Source organism: Macaca nemestrina, chromosome 7, assembly GCF_043159975.1.
Source record: "Macaca nemestrina isolate mMacNem1 chromosome 7, mMacNem.hap1, whole genome shotgun sequence".
In the NCBI taxonomy this organism is placed as follows: domain Eukaryota; kingdom Metazoa; phylum Chordata; class Mammalia; order Primates; family Cercopithecidae; genus Macaca; species Macaca nemestrina.
Genome location: NC_092131.1, coordinates 138,010,252 through 138,037,468, shown reverse-complemented (window position 1 = coordinate 138,037,468; position 27,217 = coordinate 138,010,252). Strand labels below are relative to the sequence as shown.

Here is a 27,217-nt window from a genome sequence, read left to right as displayed (position 1 = left end):
TAAGGTGAAAACAGCAATACCTTTTATGATCTAGCCTCAGAAGTCACCCACTGTCACTTCTGTTATTCTGTATTAGTACATCCATCAGCTCTAATTCAATATGGAAGGAAACTATACAAGGGCATGAATACCAGCAAGTGAGGATCATGGGGGCCATGTTCGAGGCTACTATACGTCACATAACCATTAACCCCTAAAACAAACCAAATGAAGTACAAATAAAGTGCAGACCATACATTTAGGTTGGTTTAATCAAAACTTCTTTGGTGGACTTCTTGATCTTCAAAACTGTGTATGCCATCTAGCCTTCTCCACATTTGTTCCTTATCTATGAAGGGGTCCAGGACTCTCCTTGGAAGGAAGGTAGGCCCAATCTTAAGGGTTCCTTTTGGTTCTCACATCTCTGATTCTACAAAATAATCAGCAAAAATAAAGCTCTGAAGATATCTTTTAGGAGTTGACATTTACACTGGAATTTACAATCCAATAAAAACAGTGAGTCATTACAAGAATCATCTGTTTATTTTACAGAGTAATGATTTAAATTGAGTACATTTGCGCACAGTAGATATTTGACACGAAAAGTAGTTGTATCAGAATGAGCATCAGAAAAATAGCAACTCATCTTACACATAATAACTAGAAAATATTATTTTGTCTGATCATTTAAGTGTTACAAATCCTGAGAATGTTATACATTGAACAAATTAGATACTACCTTATAATTAAATCTGGCTTGGAAAGAATCCTTTAAAAAAATGCTCTGAGGTACAAATCACCTATGTATTAAACATGAGTCTTTGACATTATACAAAGAGTTTAAACAAATATATCAAACAATTACAGGCCAATGGCTCTTAAAACAGCTATCAGTCAGGTTCAAGGACACACTGTTCCACAATTTCCCGTAAGTTGGGGTTTTCCATTGCAGCTGCCACTCGCTCTTTGTCATTTATCTGCTTATTGACTGAAAAATACACAGACAAAAGTTAGCAGAAGAACTGTGTCAATATACAGCGCCAGACAGTATTTTTATTAGTCTGCTGAAACAAAAACTTGAACTCCTTGAGAACTTAAAGCTGTTTTTGGCTAATTATAATTTCCCATCTAGAAGGCAGACTTAAGAGAAAAATATCTACTAGAATTCTACTACTTACCACATCTATTTTTTTCTTTCTAGTCTTTGTCCATATATATATTTTTATACAGTTATATTCAGAGTAAATACAATTTTGAAAATTGCTATTTTTCATCCCTTAAGCCTGTATTTTAAACTACAGGGTTATTTAACATGGTAAAAGTCTTAAGTGTTCTAAAGTAATTATGAACACTATGCTACAATGAATACCTTTAAACATATAGCCTTCTTTTTGGAAATATTCTCAAAAATGGGATTTTTTTAAGAGTACGAATATTTTTATGGTGTGATTCATATCAATGATTTACTTCCCAAAATTACTCACCAATTTATATTGTCAACACCAATACATGAGCTATCAGTTTGGCAGCAATACCTGGTAGTATTATCATTATTATTATTATCCTTTGAGACAGGGTCCTGCTCTGTCATCCAGGCTTGAGTGCAGTGGTGCAATCATAGCTCACTGTAACCTCCCACTCCTGGGCTCAAGAGATCCTCCTGCCTCAGCCTCCCACAGGCATGAGCCACCACACATGGCTAATTTTCAAATTTTTTTGTAGAGACAGGGTCTCACTATGTTGCCCAGGCTACTCTTGAAATCCTGGCCTCAAATTCTGGCCTCAAGGCATTCTCTCGCCTTGGCCTCCCAAAGTGCTAGGGTTACAGGTGTGAACCACCATGCCCGGGCAATAGCTGGTATTATTTAATAAAAACAAATACACACATATACATACATAAAACAGGAGGTAGAAAACGGCTCAATGTTATTGTTATAATTTGCATTTCCTTGACTAATAGGAATATAGAACATTTTCCATGTGCATATATTAATTCTTCTTGCATGAATTTCCTGTTCATGTCGCTTTCTGTTAATCTACTAGATCTTTTTTGAAAATTAGTTTGAATGGATCTTCATATAATAAAGGTATTGGCCCATTACGTTTTCTGTAATTAGCTAACAGCACTCTTAACAGAAGAGTTCGAAAGAGAGACAACTATATTCTTTTTTTTTTTTTTTGAGATGGAGTCTCGCTCTGTCGCCCAGGCTGGAGTGCAGTGGCCTGATCTGGGCTCACTGCAAGCTCCGCCTCCCGGGTTCATGCCATTCTCCCGCCTCAGCCTCCCAAGTAGCTGGGACTACAGGCGCCCGCCACCACGCCCAGCTAGTTTTTTGTATTTTTAGTAGAGACGGGGTTTCACCATGTTAGCCAGGATAGTCTCGATCTCCTGACCTCGTGATCCACCCGCCTCGGCCTCCCAAAGCGCTGGGATTACAGGCTTGAGCCACCGCGCCCGGCGAGACAACTATATTCTTAATGTGGATTGAGTTTTCTGGGATGCTGCTAAAATGTCTCATGTAGAATACACACAAACATACACATATTCCTGTGAAAATATTTTCAATTTAGTTTCTTCCTACTACAATGTAGGCTCCACAAAGGCAGGAATGCATCTCAAAGGCTGAACTGTACCCACACATAGAAGGCACTTAGTAAATATTTACTAAATGTAAAACAAGAATCAGGCCGGGCGCGGTGGCTCAAGCCTGTAATCCCAGCACTTTGGGAGGCCGAGACGGGCGGATCACGAGGTCAGGAGATCGAGACCATCCTGGCTAACATGGTGAAACCCCGTCTCTATTAAAAAATACAAAAAACTAGCCGGGCGAGGTGACGGGCGCCTGTAGTCCCAGCTACTCGGGAGGCTGAGGCAGGAGAATGGTCTAAACCCGGGAGGCGGAGCTTGCAGTGAGCTGAGATCCGGCCACTGCACCCCAGCCTGGGCGACAGAGCAAGACTCTGTCTCAAAAAAAAAAAAAAAAAAAAAAAAAACAAGAATCATAAGGTTTAATATTATTGCTGTTGTAAAATCTCATCATTCAAGGAATTTCTTTTTTTTTTTTTTTTTTTTTGAGACGGAGTCTCGCTCTGTCGCCCAGGCTGGAGTGCGGTGGCCGGATCTCTGCTCACTGCAAGCTCCGCCTCCCGGGTTTACGCCATTCTCCTGGCTCAGCCTCCCGAGTAGCTGGGACTACCTCGCCCGGCTAGTTTTTTGTACTTTTTAGTAGAGAAGGGGTTTCACCGTGTTAGCCAGGATGGTCTCGATCTCCTGACCTCGTGATCCGCCCGTCTCGGCCTCCCAAAGTGCTGGGATTACAGGCTTGAGCCACCGCGCCCGGCCTATTCAAGGAATTTCAAAAGGATAACCTGAGTGGATTTACGGTACCTAAATTCTTATTTTCTAAATCAGAGGTAGAAGCCCTCAGCTCATGGGGTTTAAAGAAATTCAAGTCACAAAGAGTATAATAATCTACATGTCTAGAACTATAGATAGGACATGGTTTTTAATAGTTTTCATGACAGTACCTAAAAAGTTTCCTGGATGGGCTGTTCCTTTGGAAGCAGCAGGCTTCCCTCTCTAGAGCTGTCTTTTATGTAGGAGATTTTGTGTGTCTCTCTCCAGCCCTGTGCATGCCTTTCTGAGTCTTCTGGGTATCTATCTCACTGTCACCCTTCCTCTATTATCTCTTTCTTCCATTCCTCTGCTATTTCTTCCCACCTTCTCAATTTACTTAGTGATGAAACTTAAGTATAACGTGCCTTTTAAATGTATTTCTCATTACTTGCACTCTATCATTTGTAGATTAAAAACACTAAAATTCTATTTTTAAGGTAACACATGGCTCATACAGAACATTTTGTCTTTTGCTTTTCCCAAACCCCACTTCTGCTATTTTTAAGTAGCTACTGATTGATTTCTCTCTGTAGGCCAGAGGTCCTCTATATAAAACCCACTCCCATTCTAATATACTAACCCAGAGAGACAGCACCTACCCCAAGATTCACTAAAGCTCTACTTGCTAGACTTTCAATTTCAAGTACACAGCTCTTTCTATCCTGCCACCAAAGAAAAGAAGCCTACTTAGAGCTCGTAAGTCAAGGTCCCTAGCGCTGGATATTCTTTACAGATGTGTAGCCACTGGCCCAAACCAGTCAACATCCATGGGCTCCAGCGCACTCAAGAGTCCGCTGCAAAAATTACTACTTTGAAATGCCTAGGTTTCCTCACCTAGGAAGGAAGAGCTAATAACTAATTATGTACTTTTTTAAAAGTAACCCAGTAGATACTTGGCTGGCGGAAGAATCCAATATCCAAGATATTGGATCCAAATACTATCTGAAGTTGTTTTTCAATTATTTTTCCTTTTTTTTTTTTTTTTTGAGATGGAGTCTCGCTCTGTGGCCCAGGCTGGAGTGCGGTGGCCGGATCTCTGCTCACTGCAAGCTCCGCCTCCCGGGTTTACGCCATTCTCCTGGCTCAGCCTCCCGAGTAGCTGGGACTACCTCGCCCGGCTAGTTTTTTGTACTTTTTAGTAGAGAAGGGGTTTCACCGTGTTAGCCAGGATGGTCTCGATCTCCTGACCTCGTGATCCGCCCGTCTCGGCCTCCCAAAGTGCTGGGATTACAGGCTTGAGCCACCGCGCCCGGCCTATTCAAGGAATTTCAAAAGGATAACCTGAGTGGATTTACGGTACCTAAATTCTTATTTTCTAAATCAGAGGTAGAAGCCCTCAGCTCATGGGGTTTAAAGAAATTCAAGTCACAAAGAGTATAATAATCTACATGTCTAGAACTATAGATAGGACATGGTTTTTAATAGTTTTCATGACAGTACCTAAAAAGTTTCCTGGATGGGCTGTTCCTTTGGAAGCAGCAGGCTTCCCTCTCTAGAGCTGTCTTTTATGTAGGAGATTTTGTGTGTCTCTCTCCAGCCCTGTGCATGCCTTTCTGAGTCTTCTGGGTATCTATCTCACTGTCACCCTTCCTCTATTATCTCTTTCTTCCATTCCTCTGCTATTTCTTCCCACCTTCTCAATTTACTTAGTGATGAAACTTAAGTATAACGTGCCTTTTAAATGTATTTCTCATTACTTGCACTCTATCATTTGTAGATTAAAAACACTAAAATTCTATTTTTAAGGTAACACATGGCTCATACAGAACATTTTGTCTTTTGCTTTTCCCAAACCCCACTTCTGCTATTTTTAAGTAGCTACTGATTGATTTCTCTCTGTAGGCCAGAGGTCCTCTATATAAAACCCACTCCCATTCTAATATACTAACCCAGAGAGACAGCACCTACCCCAAGATTCACTAAAGCTCTACTTGCTAGACTTTCAATTTCAAGTACACAGCTCTTTCTATCCTGCCACCAAAGAAAAGAAGCCTACTTAGAGCTCGTAAGTCAAGGTCCCTAGCGCTGGATATTCTTTACAGATGTGTAGCCACTGGCCCAAACCAGTCAACATCCATGGGCTCCAGCGCACTCAAGAGTCCGCTGCAAAAATTACTACTTTGAAATGCCTAGGTTTCCTCACCTAGGAAGGAAGAGCTAATAACTAATTATGTACTTTTTTAAAAGTAACCCAGTAGATACTTGGCTGGCGGAAGAATCCAATATCCAAGATATTGGATCCAAATACTATCTGAAGTTGTTTTTCAATTATTTTTCCTTTTTTTTTTTTTTTTTGAGATGGAGTCTCGCTCTGTGGCCCAGGCTGGAGTGCAGTGGCCGGATCTCAGCTCACTGCAAGCTCCGCCTCCCGGGTTCGGGCCATTCTCCTGTCTCAGCCTCCTGAGTAGCTGGGACTACAGGCGCCCGCCACCTCGCCCGGCTAGTTTTTTGTATTTTTTAGTAGAGACGGGGTTTCACCGTGTTAGCCAGGATGGTCTCGATCTCCTGACCTAGTGATCCGCCCATCTCGGCCTTCCAAAGTGCTGGGATTACAGGCTTGAGCCACCGCGCCTGGCCTCAATTATTTTTCAATTATGTTTTAACATTTACTTACTGTCTTCTTCTGTTGAATGGGTTCCTTCAGAAATGTAGATTTCCAACTGGAAAGGGAAAAAAAAGTAAAAGAAAAAACATTAGCGCATTCTAAGATAAGAGAGTGAAGTGGAATGTACAGTAAATTCACACATCTAGGGATGAGGGCCCAAATCCTGTTTTTTTTTTTTTTTTTTTTTTCTTTTTGAGATGGAGTCTCACTCTGTTGCCCAAGCTGGAGTGCAGTGGCGTGATCTTGGCTCACTGCAACCTCCACCTCCTGGGTTCAAGTGATTCTCCTACCTCAGCCTCCCAAGTAGCTAGAATTACAGGCGCATGCCACCACACCCAGCTAATTTTTTTTTTTTTTTTTTTTTTTTAGTAGAGATGGGGTTTTGCCATGTTGGCCAGACTGGTCTCAAACTCCTGACCTCAGGTGATCCACCTGCCTCGGCTTCCCAAAGTGTTGAGATTACAGGCATGAGCCACTGTGCCCAGCAGCCCCAAATCTTGTTTCTAACATCAGAGACTTAGGGACAAGCCTCCCACATCCTTCTCTAAAGAAAAAGGACCAAAATGAGTAGGATTTTTTATTTTGGTCACCTGGGAAAGGCCTGCCAGTGGTACTTCCATTAATTTTTTTATGAATACACAAAAATACCATTTTACACAAATGAGATCTCATATATGTTGTTTTACTTAAGAATATCTCTCTTTGCACTCTACTTCTTCCCAACTCGGTATCTAAACTTCCTGCTGCCCTGCGACTGACCCAGGAAATCTACAATAATGATCTAGTGTGGTTTCTTCCATATTCTTCTCTATACCCACATAATCTTACACAGATTTTACATACACACACACACACACCAGGGTTGGATGTTTCTTCACATTGCTTGTTTTACAAAAATGGGATCACAATATACAGTTTTCAGCATCCTTCTTTTCTCATTCATTATTATCTTGCTAAATTTATTCTCAAGTATAATACTGGTTAAGCTATCCCTCCTGGCCCTGCTGCACCCATAGACATGAGCTACCCTCCAAGACCCAGAGCTTCTGAGACAACCTACAAAATTATTGCAAATCCTGTGGTAAAGACAGTATGCTGGAATAAAGACATCTACTTTCCAGAGAACATTGGAACAGATGAACTAATTTTTATTTACTTATTTACTACTGAGATGTTTCTCATGAGTGAGAAAAATCATAACTTATTATAGTTAAAAGGGACCTTAAAGGTCATCTAGGTCAATCTTTTTTTTTTTTTTTTTTTTTTTTTGAGACAGGTCTTACTCTGTCACCCAGGCTGGAGTGCAGTGGCGCGATCATGTCTCACTACAGCCTCGACTTCCTGGGCTCAGGTGATCCTCCCACCTCAGCTCCCACACTCCCACCCCTCTCCTCCCTCGTCTCTATTTTTTTTTGTAGAGATAGGGTTTCGCCATATTGCCCAAGCTGGTCTTGAATTCCTGAGCTCAAGTAATCTGCTCACCTAGGTCTCCCAAAGTATAGAGATTACAGGCGTGAGCCACTGCACCTGGCCCCAATCTCCTTAAAAAAACAAAACAGGCCGGGCGCGGTGGTTCACGCCTGTAATCCCAGCACTTTGGGAGGCCGAGGCAGGTGAATCACGAGGTCAGGAGATCAAGACCATCCTGGCTAACATAGTAAAACCCTGTCTTTACTAAAAATACAAAAAATTAGCCAGGCCTGGTGGCATGCGCCTGTAGTCCCAGCTACTCGGGAGGCTGAGGCAGGAGAATCCCTTGAACCTGGAAGGCGGAGGTTGCAGTAAGCTGAGATTGTGCCACTGCACTTCAGCCTGGGTGAGAGAGCAAGACTTTGTCTCAAAAAAAACAAAACGAAACAAAACAAAACACCTTTCTCCTACTCTTATTCTAGACCGCAAAGCAACAGGTATAGAATCACTCTATACCGATTTACTTCAGTATAAATTTATGCAGGACTCATTATTCTAAAAATGATAAAGGGGAAGAGGCAGCATTTATGCAGCTATTCCTATATGAACTATATTTTGGGGTAACTAAACAATTGATGAGGGGAGCTGTCACCAATAATGGAACAAACTGAATTTATAGGCCTCTGATGTGATGCAATGAGAACACATTTATTCAGTATTCTTGCCAAAAATGCATAAACTGAATCTAACCGTAAAATGCAATTTATGCATTTCAATGCATAAATTGAAAACTCAATTTGAGGGACAATCTATAAAATATCTGGTTTACATTCTTCAAAACTATCAAGATCATGAAACAAAGGCTAAGGAACTACTCCAAATTAAATGAGACTAAAAGACATGACAACTAATGCAATGTGTGATGGGTAGAGGACCAGAGCCAGGAGGAGGGACCACCATGAAGGATGTTACCAGACAACAGGGGAAATTTGAATATATGCTGTAGATTAGATGACAGTACTGTATCAATGTGCTGGTTCTGAAATTTCTACTGTGGTAATGTAAGAGAATGTCCTTGTTTTCAGGAAATACATCCTATGGTATTTAGAGTAACGGGGCATTACATCTGCACTCAAACATTTCCAAAAAATGTGTGTGTGTGTGTGTGTGTGTGTGTGTGTACATATATAGAGAGAAATTAATCATAAACCAAATGTGGCAAAATGTTAACAATTAGTGAATCTGAATCTGGGTGAAGGATATATGTAATTTCTTTGTACTATTCTTCACTATTTTATTTCTTTTCTTTCATTATTTTAATTCCAAATAAAAAGTTAAACACTGTAATTAAAACAGTTAAAAATGCAAAGTAGGCCGGGCGCGGTGGCTCAAGCCTGTAATCCCAGCACTTTGGGAGGCCGAGATGGGCGGATCACGAGGTCAGGAGATCGAGACCATCCTGGCTAACACGGTGAAACCCCGTCTCTACTAAAAAATACAAAAAAAAAAACTAGCCGGGCGAGGTGGCGGGCGCCTGTAGTCCCAGCTACTCGGGAGGCTGAGACAGGAGAATGGCGTAAACCCGGGAGGCGGAGCTTGCAGTGAGCCGAGATCGCGCCACTGCACTCCAGCCTGGGTGACAGAGCCAGACTCCGTCTCAAAAAAAAAAAAAAAAAAAAAAAAAAAAAAAAAGCAAAGTAAAATAAAATTCACCGGGCATCATAAACCACTAGTATTATAATTTATTAATTTACTCAATTTAAGACGTATTTATTGAGCTGCTAATATGTATAAGATCATAGCAGGAACACAGAGATGTATCATTTATGAATCTTGACTTCAAGAAGCTGACAGCTGGTCAGGTGTGGTGGCTCATGACTGTGAGATCCCAGCACTTTGGGAGGTTGAGGCAGGTGTATCACCTGAAGTCAGGAGTTCAAGACCAAACTGGCCAACATGGCGAAACCCTGGCTCTACTAAAAATACAAAAATTTGGCTGGGTGTGGTGGTGTGTGTCTGTAATCCCAGGTATTTGGGAGGTTGAGGCAGGATAATCGCTTGAACCCAGGAGACAGAGGCTGCACTGAGCCTAGATCGTACCACTGCATTCCAGCCTGGGCAACAGAGCGAGATTCCATCACAAAAAAAAAAAAAAAAAGCAGCAGCAGCAGCTGACAGTCCAGGAGGGAAGATGAAAATTAAATAGTTAGAACCCAAGTTAGAAAATGACACTCTCTACATCAGAAGACAAAGAAAGAGCCATGGGGCCAGGTGCAGTGGCTCACGCCTATAATCCCAAACACTTTGGGAGACTGAGGTGGGAGGACTGCCTGAGCCCAGGAGTTCGAGACCAGCTTGGGTAACATAGTGAGACTCTGTCACTATAAAATTAGCTGGGCATGGTGGCATATGCCTGTGGTTCCAGCTACTTGGGAGGGTAAGGAGGGAGGCTCACTTGAACCCGGGAGATCAAAGGTTCGGTGAGCTGTAATCATACCACTATACTCCAGCTTGGGCAACAGGGTGAGACTCTGTCTTTAAAAAGAAAGAAAAAAGAAAGAGCTATGGCAATTCAAAAAAAGAAATAGGTTTAGTTATGGAAATCAGGACTAGTAGTATGGAAAGGTGAATACAAAAAAATTTAAAAAAAAAATTAAAGAGGCCGGGCGCGGTGGCTCAAGCCTGTAATCCCAGCACTTTGGGAGGCCGAGACGGGCGGATCACGAGGTCAGGAGATCGAGACCATGCTGGCTAACACGGTGAAACCCCGTCTCTACTAAAAAATACAAAAAATTAGCCGGGTGAGGTGGCGGGCGCCTGTGGTCCCAGCTACTCGGGAGGCTGAGACAGGAGAATGGCGTAAACCCGGGAGGCGGAGCTTGCAGTGAGCCGAGATCGCGCCACTGCACTCCAGCCTGGGTGACAGAGCCAGACTCCGTCTCAAAAAAAAAAAAAAAAAAAAAAAAAAAAGCAAAGTAAAATAAAATTCACCGGGCATCATAAACCACTAGTATTATAATTTATTAATTTACTCAATTTAAGACGTATTTATTGAGCTGCTAATATGTATAAGATCATAGCAGGAACACAGAGATGTATCATTTATGAATCTTGACTTCAAGAAGCTGACAGCTGGTCAGGTGTGGTGGCTCATGACTGTGAGATCCCAGCACTTTGGGAGGTTGAGGCAGGTGTATCACCTGAAGTCAGGAGTTCAAGACCAAACTGGCCAACATGGCGAAACCCTGGCTCTACTAAAAATACAAAAATTTGGCTGGGTGTGGTGGTGTGTGTCTGTAATCCCAGGTATTTGGGAGGTTGAGGCAGGATAATCGCTTGAACCCAGGAGACAGAGGCTGCACTGAGCCTAGATCGTACCACTGCATTCCAGCCTGGGCAACAGAGCGAGATTCCATCACAAAAAAAAAAAAAAAAAGCAGCAGCAGCAGCTGACAGTCCAGGAGGGAAGATGAAAATTAAATAGTTAGAACCCAAGTTAGAAAATGACACTCTCTACATCAGAAGACAAAGAAAGAGCCATGGGGCCAGGTGCAGTGGCTCACGCCTATAATCCCAAACACTTTGGGAGACTGAGGTGGGAGGACTGCCTGAGCCCAGGAGTTCGAGACCAGCTTGGGTAACATAGTGAGACTCTGTCACTATAAAATTAGCTGGGCATGGTGGCATATGCCTGTGGTTCCAGCTACTTGGGAGGGTAAGGAGGGAGGCTCACTTGAACCCGGGAGATCAAAGGTTCGGTGAGCTGTAATCATACCACTATACTCCAGCTTGGGCAACAGGGTGAGACTCTGTCTTTAAAAAGAAAGAAAAAAGAAAGAGCTATGGCAATTCAAAAAAAGAAATAGGTTTAGTTATGGAAATCAGGACTAGTAGTATGGAAAGGTGAATACAAAAAAATTTAAAAAAAAAATTAAAGAGGCCGGGCGCGGTGGCTCAAGCCTGTAATCCCAGCACTTTGGGAGGCCGAGACGGGCGGATCACGAGGTCAGGAGATCGAGACCATGCTGGCTAACACGGTGAAACCCCGTCTCTACTAAAAAATACAAAAAATTAGCCGGGTGAGGTGGCGGGCGCCTGTGGTCCCAGCTACTCGGGAGGCTGAGGCGGGAGAATGGCGTGAACCCAGGAGGCGGAGCTTGCAGTGAGCTGAGATCGGGCCACTGCACTCCAGCCTGGGCGACAGAGTGAGACTCCGTCTCAAAAAAAAAAAAAAAAAAAAAAATTAAAGATTAAAAAAAAGAAAGAAATTTAAAAAGATAAATAAAAATTCATTTTAAAAAAGAGAAAGAAATCAGGACTGACATCATGGAAAATAAAAAAAGTATTTCACTGGGCCTTAAAATGTGGGTAGGATTTGGCCAGGCCAGTGGTTCATGCCTATAATCCCAACATTTTGGGAGGCCAAGGCAAGATGATCACTTGAGTCCTGGAGTTTGAGATTAGCTTGGGCAACAAAGAGAGACCTCATCTCTACCAAAAATTAAGAAAAAATTAGCCAGGCATGGCGGTACATGCCTATAGTCCTAGCTACCTGGGAGGCTGAGGTGGGAGAATCAGTTGAGCCTGGGAGATAGAGGCTGCAGTAAGCAGTGATCACACCACTGCACTCCAGCCTGGGAGACAGAGCAAGACGCTGTCTCAATAGCAAACAAAAAAGATGTGTAGGATTTGAACATATGAGATGGGAGGAAAGGAACTCCAAGTTAGACAGGGTACTCTGTGTAAAGGCTTGGCAGCAGCAAGATAGAGAAGGCATAATTGCCCAGCAATTACAAAAGGCAGTAAGAGACAAGCCCGAATCATTCATGAACTATAACCAATTACTATGAATTAACTGTGATATCCATATTCTTGCTCAATAGTAGGGTTAAAAACATTTTCCTCAGATATCACACCAAAAGCACAAGTAAAAAAATTAAAAACGAATGAGACTTTATCAAAATTTAAAGCTTTTGTACTGTAAAGGACACCTTCAAGAAACTGAAAAGACGACACACAGGATGGGAGAACATATTTGCCAATCATATCTGATAAGGGATTTATATTTAGAATATATAAAGAACTCTTATAATTCAATAATAAAAACACATCCTTATTTTAAAATGGGCAAAGGATCTGAATAGACAGCTCTCCAAAGATATACAAATGGCCAAAAAGCACATGAAAAGGTTCTCAACATTATTAGCCACCAGAGAAATAAAAATCACAACCACCATGACAGCAGGGTGTGGTGGCTCACGCCTGTAATCCCAGCACTTTGGGAGGCCGAGGCAGTGGATTACTTGAGGCCAAGAGTTCAAGACCAGCCTGGCCAACATGGTGAAACCCTGTCTCTACTAAAAATAAAAAAAAATTAGCCTGGAATGGTGGTACATGCTTATAATCCCAGCTGTCTGGGAGGCTGAAGCATGAGAATCACTTGAACCCTGGAGGAGGTTACAGTGAGTCGAGATTGCGCCACTGTACTCCAGCCTGGCAACAGAGCGAGACTGTCTCAAAAACAAAAACAAGGCTGGGTGTGGTGGCTCACCCCTGTAATCCCAGCACTTTGGGAGGCTGAGGCGGATGGATCACGAGGTCAGGAGTTAGAGACCAGCCTGGCCAATATAGTGAAACCCCATCTCTACTAAAAATACAAAAAATTAGCCAGGCGTGGTAGCGGGCGCCTGTAGTCCCAGCTACTCAGGAGGCTGAGGCAGCAGAATCGCTTGAACCCAGGAGGCAGAGGCTGCAGTGAGCTAAGATGGCGCCACTGCACTCCAGCCTGGGTGACAGAGTGAGACTCCGACTCAAACAAAAACAAAAACAAAACAAAAAACCATCACTTCATACTCACTAGAATGGCTATAATCAAAGATAATAATAAATGTTAGCAAGGAGGTAGAGAAGTGGGAACCCTCATACAGTGTTGGTGGGAATGCAGAATGGTGCAGCCACTGTGGAAAACAAACAATTCCTCAAAATGTTAACCACAGAGTTACCATAGGACTGGGCGATTCCACTCACAGGTGGAAAAGAAATGAAAACATATGCCTACACAAAAACTTATACATGAATGTTCATAGCAGCATTACTTATAATAGACAAAAAGTAGAAACAACCTAAATGTCCATCAACTGAATAACAGATAAGCAAATGAGTAACAGACAAGCAAAAACCACTGAAATGGTACACTATAAATACGTGAATTGTGTGGTATGTGAATTATATCTCAACAAAGCTGTTTTACAACAACAACAAAAACACATCTTTCTTACCTTATGTTTAAATGGTAAACATCGCTGAAGTTTTACTCTTAAGCACAGCCCTGTGGAGGGAAAAAAACACCTCCAGTCATCTCTTTATTGCTTCTTATTGGTTCTTGAAAAAGCATACAGCTTCGTTTATGTGCCCCCATACAACATAGTCGCTGAAAACAGCTTTGGCTCAATCCAGAGCAGAGCTCCTTTGAGTCTGGCACCACACAAGGACATTTACTATATAATCTTACATATTCCTTAGGATAATCCAATAAACTATTACTAACCCCCTTCTACAAATTTTTAAACCAAGGTCACAATGTAACTTCCTCAAGGTCACTGAGTTACAATAGTGGCAGAATTGGGATTGGAACCTATGACCACTAGAAAGCCCAGGCCATTTTTACTACATTAGTTGGCCTTCCAGCAAAAGTCAATTAACTCATTAAGCTTTTTTTTTTTTTTTTTTTGAGATGGAGTCTCACACTGTCACCCAGGCTGGAGTGCAGGAGTGCGATCTCGGCTCACTGCAACCTCTGCCTCTCGGTTCAAGCAATTCTCCTGCCTCAGCCTCCTGAGTAGCTGGGATTACAGGTGCATGCCACCACACCCAGCTAATTTTGTATATTTTTGGTAGAGATGGGGTTTTGCCTTGTTGGCCAGGCTGGTCTCAAACTCCTTACCTCAAGTGATCCGCGTGCCTCAGCCTCCCAAAGCGCTGGGATTACAGGCATGAGCCACCCCACCTGGCCAATTCAATTAACTTTTTAAAATGCCCCACAACAGGCCAGGCCACACAAAAAAATAAAACCAAGTCAAAGCCATTTTAAAAGGGCCATATAAAACCTCTCAAATTTGTAATCCTTTATGCCTGCAAGGTACAAATACAGTAACTTCTTTAAAAAAAGTTCCACTGAAGTTCAGTTTATCATCCCATGCTAAGACACATCAACAAAACCTCAAACCATACAGGAATACAGCAAGATATAATTGTTAGACTACTTATCTTTTAGGGAGGTAATAACTTGGTTTTGGTTTTCTAAGTACCATTTCGTTTTCTAAGAGAATTTTTTGAAAAATCCCAAAACAGGGAAAAGGAGTAGATGAGATATAATGAGGTGGTGCTTGCCACGGGGTCTTTATTTACTTATTTATTTTTTTTGAGACAGAGTCTTGCTCTGTCGCCCAGGCTGGAGTGCAGTGGCAAGATCTCAGCTCACTGCAACCTTCATCTCCCGGGTTCAAGAGATTCTCCTGTCTCAGTCTCCCGAGTAGCTGGGACTACAGAAGCAAACCACCACACCCACTAATTTTTGTATTTTTAGTAGAGACGAGGTTTCATCATGTTGGCCAGGCTGGTCTCGAACTCCTGACCTCAAGTGATCTGCCCGCCTCGGCCTCCCAAAGTGCTGGTATTACAGGCGTGAGCCACTGCACCTGGCCTCTTACAGTCTTGAATACAGTAGTTCTATAATAAATATTAGAGAATTCTAAAGAAAATATATCATTTCCTTAAGAGGGTCTCTCTTCAGAGGATCTGCCTTAAAGCATATTTGGGAGAGTTCCTCTTCGCCTGGCCCCACCATTGTCTCCTTAATTTGTTATCTGTGTACTGTCTGAATATCCTCATGTATTTTAGTCACTGTCGGTAGGTGTTTTACAATTCACAAAGCACTTTTTTGAGCATCATTATCCTCAAGAGAAGTAGTACAGCATAATTGAGATACTTTAGGTTTCAAAAGTAGCTTCACTACAGACTCGCTATGATCCTGCATAAGTTACTTAACCTCTCTGAGCTTCAGTTTCCTTATCTGTAAAACAGGTATTATAGTATCAGCTGGGCAAGGTGGCTCATGCCTGTAATCCCAGCACTTTGGGAAGCCAAGGCAGGAGGATTGCTTGAGCCCAGGAGTTCAAGACCAGCCTGGGCAATATAGCAAGACCCCATCTCTAAAAGTAATAATAATAATAATAATATTAAAAAATATAATAATATCACAATATATAGGGTTGCTATGAGGAATAACTTGTTATGTAATGTGTTTAAAACAGTACCTGACACACAAGTGTACAATAATAGTATAAAAACAGCTAATACTATTTTATACTATTTTATAATTTTCATTTTACAGCCAAGAAACCAAGGTAAGTGATTTGTTTAACATTAATTAGTTAACAAGTGGCAGAGGTAGAACCCAAACCTACACCTTCTGACCTCCAAACCCTATGACCCTTCCCATTGGACCACAGCTGCCTTCAGCCATTCTTATCTGGAATAAGTCACCACAAATGATTATCAACTTGTTTCCCTGCTTTACCCCTCTTGTTCCCTTGGAGTCTTGTCAATCACTTACCAAGGTAACACTGAATAGGTGATACTCTTACTCAGGCACCTTTCCGGGCTAGGACTACCAGCTCGGGAGGAGTATCTCTTAACACATCAGAGACAAAGGGCTCTCTCAAGTTTTCCAGCTGTGTTGACTGAACATAACTACTATGACACACTATTACACAATTCTCTAAAAAGCCAATAGGCTGGGCGTGGTAGCTCACACCTGTAATCCCAGCACTTTGGGAGGCCAAGGCGGGTGGATTACTTGAGGCCAGGAGTTTGCATGGAGAAACCCCGTCTCTATTGAAAATACAAAAAATTAGTTGGGCATGGTAGCACGTGCCTGTAATCCCAGCTACTTGGAGGCAGAGGCACGAGAATTGCTCGAACCCAGGAGGCGGAGGTTGCAGTGAGCCAGGATAGCACCACTGCATTCCAACCTGGGCAACATAGCAAGACTCTGTCTCAAAATAAATAAATAAATAAATAAAAATAAAAAGCCAATGGTCTTAGCTGAAATCCATAACAAAAGGGCTAAGACAAAACTTCCTTCAGGAAGTGTACATATCTGAAATACCAACCATAATCTCATGTTAGCACCCTTATAGAACAGTTATTTTTATTTCATGCACTCTCCTGATATTTCTATAACTGCAATCATGATGCAATTTGTACTTATTCAAATTTTTTTCATTTTTTTTTTTTTCTTTTTTAGAGATTGCTGGTTTCAAACTCCTAGGCTCCAGTGATCCTCTCACCTCAGCCTCCCAAAGTGTTACAATTACAGGTGTAAGCCACCACGTCTGGCGAATATTTTCTTCTATAAAATTATTTCCTTAACTCCTGCATCAAAAAGTATAAACTTCCAAATAGGGATTTACCAATATATACCATAAGGCTTCAAAATACGTACATAATCTAACCCAATTATTCCACGTATAGGAATTTATCCTGAGGCAATAATGAGATATATAAAAATATTTATATAAGGCCAGGCACGGTGGCTCACCCCTATAATTCCAGCACTTTGGGAGGCCGAGGTGGGCAGATCACCTGAGGTTGGGAGTTTGAGACCAGCCTGACCAACATGGAGAAACCACATCTTTTTTTTTTTTTTTGAGACGGAGTCTCACTCTGTCGCCCAGGCTGGAGTGTGGTGGCACGATTTCGGCTCACTGCAAGCTCTGCCTCCCAGGTTCACGCCATTCTCCTGCCTCAGCCTCCCGAGTAGCTGGGACTACAGGCGCCCGCCACCTCGCCCGGCTAATTTTTTGTATTTTTAGTAGAGATGGGGTTTCACCGTGTTAGCCAGGATGGTCTCGATCTCCTGACCTCGTGATCCACCCGTCTTGGCCTCCCCAATTGTTGGGATTACAGGAGTGAGCCACCGCGCTCGGCCTGAGAAACCACATCTCTATTTTAAAAATACAAAATTAGCTGGGTGTGGTGGCACATGTCTGTAATCCCAGCTGCTCAGGAGGCTGAGGCAGGAGAATCGCTTGAACCTGGGAAGTGGAGGTTGTGGTGAGCCAAGATCGTGCCATTGCACTCCAGCCTGGGCGACAGAGCAAGACTCTGTCTCAAAAAAATTAAAAAAAAAAAAAAAATTTATACATAAAGTTGTCCGGTCAGGCGCGATGGCTCACACCTGTAATCCCAGCACTTTGGTAGGCTGAAGCGGGCATATCACTTGAGGTCAGGAGCTTGAGACCAGGCTGGCCAACATGGTGAAACCCCATCTCTACTAAAAATACAAAAATTAGCTGGGAATGGTGGAGGACGCCTGTAATACTAGCTACTTGGGAGGCTGAGGCAGGAGAATCACTTGAACCTGGGAGGTGGAAGCTCCAGTGAGCCAAGATTGCACCACTACACTCCAGCCTGGGCGATAAAGTGAAACTCCATCTCAAAAAATAAAATAAAATAAAGTTGCTCATCACAGTATTATTTATAATTGCAAAAGGCTAGAAGTAGTCCAAATGGTTACAAAACTTACGATGTATCAATATGATTAGCATGTAACCTATAACTATATAATTAAATAATATTTAATGATGACCAGGTATGGTGGCTCATGTCTGTAATCCCAGCACTTGGGGAGGCTGAGGCATGTGTATTGCTTGAGCCCAGGAATTTGAGACCAGCCCAGGCAACATGGCAAAACTAGCTAGGCATGGTGGCGCCTGCCTGAAGTTCTAACTTTTCAGGAGACTGAGGAGGGAGGATCACTTGAGCCCGGGAGGTGGAGGCTGCCTGCAGTGAGCCGAGATTGTGTCACTGCATTCCAGCCTGGGCGAGAGTGAGATCCAGTCTCAACAACAAAAGTTTAAAAAAAGAAATATTTAATGAGAAAAATAATTCAGATATTTCATGTTATTACTTAACTCTTACAACTCTATAGATATCCTTAATATTCCTATTTTACAGATAAGGAAACTGGGTCTTAGAAAGGTCAAGTAACTTGCCCAAGCCCACAATACAGGACAGCCAATAGATCTGGAATTTTAGCCCAGAGCATATATTCTTTTTTTTTTTTTTTGAGACGGAGTCTCGCACTGTTGCCTGGGCTGGAGTGCAGTGGCATGATCTTGGCTTCCTGCAACCTCTGCCTCCCAGGTTCAAGCGATTCTCCTGCCTCAGCCTCCCACATAGGAGTCCAGCCACATTCTTTCATAATAGCTAATTTTTTTCTTTATGTTTTTGTAGGGTATCAAAATTACTGCCAATAAACATGTTACTTGTATAACTGAAATAAATGTTAATTTAACAAATGAATTTGCTGGCTGGGCATGGTGGCTCACGCCTGTAATCCCAGCACTTTGGGAGGCTGAGGCGGGCGGATCACCTGATATCGTAAGTTCGAGACCAGCCTGGCCAAAATAGTGAAACCCCATCTCTACTAAAAATACAAAAAACTTTAGCCAGGCGTGGTGGCAGGCGCCTGTAATTCCACCTACTTGGGAGGCTGAGGCAGAAGAATCGCTTGAACCCTGTAGGTGGAGGTTGCAGTGAGCCAAGATCACACAACTGCACTCCAGCCTGGGCGACAAGAGTCAAACTCCATCTCAAAAAATAAATAAATAAATAAATTTGCTATAGGTTCTTGAACTCTCTATTTAAGAACTCTTGCTCATATGTCAAAATATTTTAAGACACTGCCTCCACAACACCCATAGCAGTACTTTCAGTATCTGTTCATTCACAAATTGTCCAATGACCAAAAATAATCATGCATTCAACATTCAATAATGTTTTTTTCTAGCAATGGGATTTTTTTTTTTTTTTTTTTTTTGAGACAGAGTCTTGCTCTGTTACTTAGGCTGGAGTGCAGTGGCGCAATCTCAGCTCACTGCAACCTCCACCTCCCATGTTCAAGCGATTCTCCTGCCTCAGCCTCCTGAGTAGCTGGGATTACAGGTGCGTGCCACCATGCCCAGCTAATTTTTGTATTTTTAGTAGAGATGGGGTTTCACCATGTTGGCCAGGCTGGTCTTGAACTTCAGACCTCAAGTGATCTGCTGCCTCAGCCTTCCAAAGTGCTGAGATTATAGGCGTGAGCTGCCATGCCAACGGGAATTTTTTTTTTTGAGATGAAGTTTTTGCTCTTGTTGCCCAGGCTGGTGTGCAATGGCATGATCTCAGCTCACTGAAACCTCTGCCTCCCAGGTTCAAGTGATTTTCCTGCCTCAGCCTCTCAAGTAGCTTGGATTACAGGTGTGAGTCATCATGCCCAGCTAATTTTTTTTTTTTTTTTTGAGATGGAGTCTCACTCTGATGCCCAGGCTGGAGTGCAGTGGCGCAATCTCAGCTCACTGCAAACTCCGCTTCCCGGGTTCATGCCATTCTCCTGCCTCAACCTCCCGAGTAGCTGGGACTACAGGTACCCACCACCATGCCCAGCTAATTTTTTGTAGTTTTAGTAGAGACAGGGTTTCACTAGATAGATGCATCTCCTGACCTCATGATCTGTCCGCCTTGGCCTCCCAAAGTGCTGGGATTACAGGTGTCAGCCACCACACCTGCCCTAATTTTGTATTTTTTTTAGTAGAGACAGGGTTTCACCATGTTGGTCAGGCTGGTCTCGACCTCCTGATCTCAAGTGATCTACCCACCTTGGCCTCCCAAAGTGCTGGGATTACAGGTGTGAGCCACCATGTGCAGTCAGCAATGGGATTTTAATAACCACAATAATACCTATGGATTTACAGACCTCCAGTCCCTCAAGATGTGGCTTATATGGTGGAAACCACTAATAGAGGGAACCCAGGTCAACCAGTGAGAAAAGACAGAAATCACAATAGTGGAAATAATAATGAAATAGTGACCTTTTCAATATTTTTTATAAACTTGTTGATTTTTAATAGGTGAGATAGTCCCATGGTTCAAAAATGTAAAAACATAAAATGGTATAAAGTCTCCCTCCCACCCTTTCCCCCATCTGCCCAGCTCCCACCACCACTATTACCCGCTAACACCCTTATAGCTATTCATTTATGTATTAATATTATTCAGGCATATGCAATCAAATACAAATGTATATTTTTGCTTTTACACAAATGATAGCAAAATGATACTTGCTTTTATTTCTTAACAGTATGTCACAGAGATCTCTCCATATCAGTACATGCAGAGCTTCTTCATTCTTTATAGCTGCATAGTATTCCACTGTTTACATTCACTATCACTGATTATTTAATCAATCCCCTACTCATGAACATTTGGTTTGAAATAAAATCCCTTTATAACAAAGCATAAGTTCAAAGACACTTACTGTACCTGCTAACAAGTCCAAAATACTGGGAATCCATCCTCCTAACAGGACTTCTGCCCATACTATGTAGAAGGCAGAAGAGTCACTGAAAGGAGATGGTGATGGCAGCAATGTTAGTCTGACACCACCGACTCCAACCTCCACAACTGAGGAAAAGCACTGGCCCACATGCACTCTCCATTAATTGTGGGCATGTATACCTGGGAGGGGCAACCCGACATAACTAAAGGAGAAGCAGATTTGGAGTCAGGAAATCTGGGTATGAGCCTTAGTTTCACCATTTCCTGGCTACCTGATTCTGTCCAAGTCACTTAAACTCTCTGAGCTTCAGGTTCCTCATCTGCAAAATGAAGATAATAATATTTTAACTCAACAAGCTAATTGTGAGGACTACAGAAGATGAATACACAAAAATACTCTGTAAACCATAAATGTAATACATACACTGTATGATTTTTCAACAATGATGCAAATTGTTATTATGGGTCAATATCAGCAAGAATAATTTAGAATTTATATAAATATACATGTATGCACATAAAAACTTACCAATAAGAGTCGCCAAAGAGCAATGAGGTACTGTTGGGGTGAACCTGATAATAACCAGATATTCTTCTTCATTTATCTCCTGAACTTCCACACAACTTTCCGAGACCACTTCCAGTTCTTCTAAAGTATTGGGCTTTTCTGGGTCCCGGATAGTTCTAATCAAATCTAAAGAATCATCAGAGATAAGATATTCTATTAAAAATGACTATTCTAAATAAAGATGATTTTGCCAGGCCTAATTTAAGCACTGACTTCTCTTACATTTAAGCCAATACTACAGCAACTCCCAGGTTTCTGACAGAAATTTTCACTACTGGTTTCCTCTTGAGAAAACTGTTTTCTTGGATTACTATAAGACCATATCCAGTTTCTCTAATCGGACATTGCAGAGAAAACATAGTAAGAATGGAAACAGTGTCATGGAAGCTCAAGAGGAAGAAATAACTTTCAGCTTGAAATAATGTGGTATCAGGCTTCATAGGAGTGGAATCTGAATAAAACCTTGAAAAATAGGTAACATTATATTTGACATTTAAAGTGAAGGAAAGTAGCTGGGCATGGTGGCTCACACCTGTAAACCAAACACTTTGAGAGGCAAAGGCAGGAAGATCACTTGAACTCAGAAGTTCGAGACCAGCCTCAGCAACATAGTGAGACCCCCCCCGTCTCTACAAAAAATACACACAAAAATTAGCTGGGTGTGGTGGTACAGGCCTGTGGTCCCAGCTACTCAGGAGATCGCTTGAGCCTAGGAGGCGGAGGTTGCAGTGAGAGTGGAGATCGTGTCACTGCACTCTAGCCTGGGCAACAGAGCGAGACCCTGTCTCAAAAAAAAAAAAAAAAAAAAAAAGGCTGGGTGTGGTGGCTCATGCATGTAATCCCAGCACTTTGGGTGGATCACAAGGTCAGGAGATCGAGACCATCCTGGCTAACACGGTGAAACCCTGTCTCTACTAAAAATACAAAAACAAAATTAGCCAGGCATGGTGGTGGGCGCCTGTAGTCCCAGCTACTCAGGAGGCTGAGGCAGGAGAATGGCGTGAACCAAGGAGGTGGAGCTTGCAGTAAGCCGAGATCCAGCCACTGCTCTCCAGCCTGGGCGACAAGAGTGAGACTCCATCTCAAAAAAAAAAAAAAAAAGAAAAGAAGTGAAGGAAAGTAAAGAAGAAGAACCCTAGTTTGCCTGGAAGTAGGCATAAGTGAAAGGAGTATTAGAGTATGAGATTTGGGTCTGACCATTAAGTGTCTTTTACAGCCAGCTACTGGCAATAGGGAGTCCTCAAGAGGTTAGAGACAAGTGACATGCACAACACTGTGCTGTCAGTTGGTAACTCATCATCAGCTGCTAGACTCAGACTAAAAAGCAGAACCAATGACACCAGCTAAAAACACCAGGCCTAAAAGAGCACCTAGGAGAACACTGGCAGAATTAAGAGAAACAGAACAAGGGAGACATCTGGGTGGGGCATAGGGCAAATGAGTTCAATTTCATACAGAATGATTCTGAGGTGCTTAAGGGGTTATCCAGTGGAGTTTTCTAGCAAGCGGTGAACTGTAGCATAGGGTTTAAAACAGCACCAAAGCTAGAGTGGTTGTTAAACCCACAGGATTCACAAACAATAAGCAGAACCTTGGCTGAACATTGGAATTACCAAGAATGTTTCAAAACAAACAACAAGGCCCGGTGCAGTGGCTCAGGCCTGTAATCCTAGCACTTTGGGAGGCTGAGGCTGGTGGATCACCTTAGGTCAAGAGTTCGAGACTAGCCTGGTGAACATGGTGAAACCTCATCTCTACTAAAAATACAAAAATTACTCAGGCGTGGTGCTGGGCACCTGTAATCCCAGCTACTTGGGAGACTGAGGCAGGAGAATCACTTGAACCCAGAAGGCAGAGGTTGCAGTGAGCCGAGATCCCGTCATTGCACTCCAACCTGGGCAACAGAGCAAAAACTCTGTCTAAAAAACAAAAACAAACAAACAAACAAAAACTGATGCTGGGCCCCAATTCCAGAGACTCTGATTTAATTGGTTTGCTGGCCTTGAGTTTTAAAAATTCCTCAGGTTGTTCTTAGGTACAACCCAGTCTGAGAATCAGTGGTATAAAGAAAAAAGAGACCCAACAGATCCATGCGAAGCACCTAATTTAGGGATCAGAATGAGAAATAAAAGCAAAAAGAACTAGAGAAAGAAAGACAGGGATGGTTAATAACATTAAATGCTGCAGAAAAATTCAGGCTGATGAGAGCTAAAACAGGTCTTTCATTTGTCACCCCAGTCAGCTGTAAGAAAGCAGTTTCAATAGAGAGGGGGTGGGCTGAAGCCAGATTGCAAAAGGGGAAGCAAGCAAGAACTGAAAATGTCTTCCTAGGGCCTTAGCTGGGAAAGGAGGGACAGGAAAAGGACAGTGACTTTATAAGGAAGCTAGAACAATGACAAGTATAAGGGCAACTTTGAGAAGAGAAATTGAAAATATAAGTGGGGAGGAAGGGAGACTGGTAAAATAAGCAGAAGGGAATGGGATCAAAAATTCAGGAGTCTGGGTTGGCCTTGGAAAAGACAAGATTTCTTTCTTACTCTGAGGCTGGAGAAAAAGATGAAGGAAAGGAGAACAATAAGGAGAAATGGTGAGGTAGAAAGGAAAGAAGCAGAACTTTACATAGAACGTGCTTGAGGTTCTCAAATCTGAAGTTTTGCTCTATTATTTATCACACAAAATTATATGTAATCAGAAATGCAACTGGGAAAAACAAGAACAAACTCTATTTTCTCTTTAAGTTGCTCCTGGGCTTGTCACTTGATTAGAAACAGAATTTTGCCAAGCATGATGGCTCATGCCTGTAATCCCAGCACTTTGGGAGGCTGAGGCAAGTGGACCACCCACCTGAGTTCAGGAGTTCAAGACCAGCCTGGCCAACACCGCAAAAACCCGTCTCTACTAAAAATATAAAAATTAGCCAGGTGTAGTGGCATGTGCCTGTAATCACAGCTACTCAGGAGGATGAGGTAGGAGAATCACTTGAACCCAGGAGGCTGAGGCTGCAGTGAGCCAAAATTGTGTCACTGCACTCCAGCCTGGGTGACAGGAAAAAAAAAAAAAAAAAAAGAAAAGAAACAGAATTGGAAAATACAGGAAAGAAAGTGGATAAAGTTTCTCTTTCACAGAGCTGTGTTATCATGGGACTTAGGGAAACAGAGTTTTCTGAAAAGGAATTTTCTGCCTCTCATACTAGGCTTTCTCCCCATAAGGCTCATTTAACTGTATTATATTCTTTATATGCCACTAAACCCTGAAATTAAATCTCATCCTTATTACATTTCTCTAGTTTTCTAGTTTCTAGATTTGAGAGGTTTGGCTTTATTTCTTTAAAAAGAAAGAAGGGTCGGGTGTGGTGGCTCATGCCTGTCATCCCAGCCTTTGGGAGGCCAAGACAGGCAGATCACTTGAGCTCAGGAGTCCAAGACCAGCCTGGGTAACATAGCAAAACCTCATCTCTACAAAAAAACACGAAAATCAGCTGGGCATGGTGGTGCATGCCTATAGTCCCAGTGAGTCAGGAGGCTGAAGTGGGAGCATGGCTTGAGCCTCGGAGGTCAAGGCTGCAGTGAGCCGTGATTGCACCACTGCACTCCAGCCTGGGCACTAGAGTGAGACCCTGTCTCAAAAAAAAAAAAAAAAAAAAAAAAAAAAATTAAAAGAAAGCTCTCCTCATACTCCCCAGACTAATATTCTTCCACAGCCCTGCACTGATATTAAAATTCTTCATTTATATTTAAAACCTTCAGTATCCAATTGTATCCCACTACCTAAAACAATATTCAACCACATCTCCACCTTTAACCACAAACTCTATCCTATAGCCCCATCTATCTGTCATTTCCTATCTTCTTATCTCCATACTTTTAAGTTTCCTCTTAGTATGCCCTCTGACCCTCTACATATCTAGATCCTAATTATTCTTTGAGGCCCAACTCAAGTGACTCCTCTTTATTTCAAAGTCTTTCCAGATTCCCTCAGTCAGAGACCAGTATCTCCCCTTCTCTGAACTTCTGTATCTCTTTTTCAGTCTACGGCCTTCTATTACATACTCTATTTTTGCATAAATAGGTTTCCTTCAGTATCAGTTTGAAGACTAGAGTCACACTCTTCCAAAGTTATATCTCCACTGCCCTACCATCCCTAGATTATGTGGACAGAGATCTGGCACGACAGGGATGTGGTCTGTCTGCTTTGTGGAGATCATTTCACTCATAATTATCATCTGCCTGGGGGTTGATTAGGTAAGTCCTGCCTCCATTAAGAGAGGTCAACCAGATTAGCTCCCAAAGTATTCCCTAACCCTGGCGTCCTTCTACTGGCCTATAATCCTTACTTGAATTATATTTGTATTCTATGTTTAGATCTCTCAATATTATATCCAGTCTTTTCGGTTTTCAAAAACAATACAACATAATTTAAAAAACAAAAAACAGTTGTAAGTCAATCGTGAAATGGTTGAAAGTGCATTAAGTTTAGAGCCAGAAGGCACAGTCTTCGCTTTTTTGCGCTGCTCCTTACTGGCAGTGTGACCTCCAGGTAGTTCTTTAAACCTTCGTTTCCTTGTTTGTACAATAAAAATGGCCTCAAGGGTTAAACAGAAAATATTTAATATACAATATGTAAGACTGTGTATGTGTGTGATGTGTGTGTATACAAGGCCTCGCTACAAGAAGCCAATCTCGTTCTCTTCTTTCGGGGACCTCTGCTTACTGACTTTGCCGGAGAGAGAGGCTGTGACCTTGGGCCAGTCCCCAACTCGACTGTCACCTATAAGTGCCCTCAGCGGTAGCAAAAGTGTGTGTCCAGGAGCCAGAGAACGAAGCTCTAGTAGTGCAATCAGGCCAGTTTTGCTTCCTAACCAAGCACCCTAGACTTGTGCTCTTCCCACAAGTCTTGGAATGGTCACTAAGACGTAGGCCACACGTGGAGAATGAAGCTCTTAAGACCTCCGGAGTCGGCTTGCCCCAGGTTTACTTTCAGAGTCCAGTTCCCAGAAAGACCCACACTCCCACGTGACTTAGGACCCCGAAGAAAGTGCCTGCTACGCCCCGGACAAGAGCTGGCCAGAAAAAAAAAAAAAAAAACTGGTCTCCCCTCCCAGCCCTCAGGTGAGGCCATCATCCCCGCACCCCTCAGCTCTGGCCTGCACCTATAACGCCAAATGCTGAGCCGGGTAAAATTAATTACCATAAACCTCTAGCGCTTTCTCTTCCATGATCCGGGGCTGCCGGGCAGCTCCCGGCTCAGAGAGGCCCGAGAGCCACAGGACTCTGCTCAGCGTCCAGGAGAGCAGCCCGGACACCCGCTGCATCCTCACGCTCAGCCATCCCTGGCGACTGTCCCACTCGCGCCACCGTCTCTCAGCAGCCTCGGGATTGATCAACTTCCTGGTCTTCAAATGGGCCGAGATGAGCCTAAAGGTTCAGGAGAGCAGAGAATAGGCGGGGCCGGACGGAGTAGCTTGAAGGACATAAGGAAGGGGCCTCAAGGACTACAAGTTCCAGCGTGCTTTGCTCGGTTTCGGCGGGACAAAAACAATCTTCGCGGCCTCGTTAGCGCATTGCATGCTGGGATGCGTGAGCTATTTTCTTCGGAAGGCAGCGAACTGTATTCTGGGTCTTGTAGTGTCTGCCGGGTAGACGTGGATGTAACGGTCTGTTAACCGCGACTATCTCACTCAGTATCCGTGATAAGTTAAAGATGAATCCCGAAGAGGTAGGGGAAAGGAGATCTTGAGTTCTAGTGTTGGAGGAGGTTTCCAGCACGGAGACTCTTTACAGTTATTTCTCCGCGGGAGCCGCTAACAGGCAAAATCTTTCTTACTTCCTGATCGGACAGGAAGTGGGTTTCAGTTGCTGTGAAAAGGGACGTCAGG

The 27,217-nt window shown here is 42.8% G+C and overlaps 2 protein-coding genes across 3 annotated transcripts in view; one reads left to right on the top strand and one right to left on the bottom strand.

Annotated features, from left to right (window-relative positions):
* CIAO2A (cytosolic iron-sulfur assembly component 2A) lies at positions 1–27,062 on the bottom strand. Of its 2 annotated transcripts, none has more exons than XM_071099361.1 (5): positions 26,530–27,062; positions 21,304–21,468; positions 13,670–13,719; positions 5,991–6,036; positions 1–409 (listed from the first exon to the last, which is right to left on the bottom strand). In XM_071099361.1, exons 1-5 carry the CDS (start codon positions 26,651–26,653, stop codon positions 396–398), a joined length of 399 nt encoding a protein of 132 aa, XP_070955462.1. In that variant the 5' UTR covers positions 26,654–27,062; the 3' UTR covers positions 1–395. The 2 variants fall into 2 exon arrangements, with proteins under 2 accessions (XP_070955462.1, XP_011751426.2); XM_011753124.3 differs by lacking the exon at positions 1–409 and adding an exon at positions 504–967 and having other exon boundaries at positions 26,530–27,059.
* The window catches only part of LOC105488745 (sorting nexin 1), a 47,516-nt gene continuing 47,217 nt past the window's right edge, over positions 26,919–27,217 (top strand). Inside the window, exon 1 of the mRNA XM_011753145.3 lies at positions 26,919–27,057. Within this exon, the coding sequence (XP_011751447.1) occupies positions 27,043–27,057 (15 nt within the window). The 5' untranslated portion in view covers positions 26,919–27,042. The remainder of the gene's footprint in view (positions 27,058–27,217) is intronic.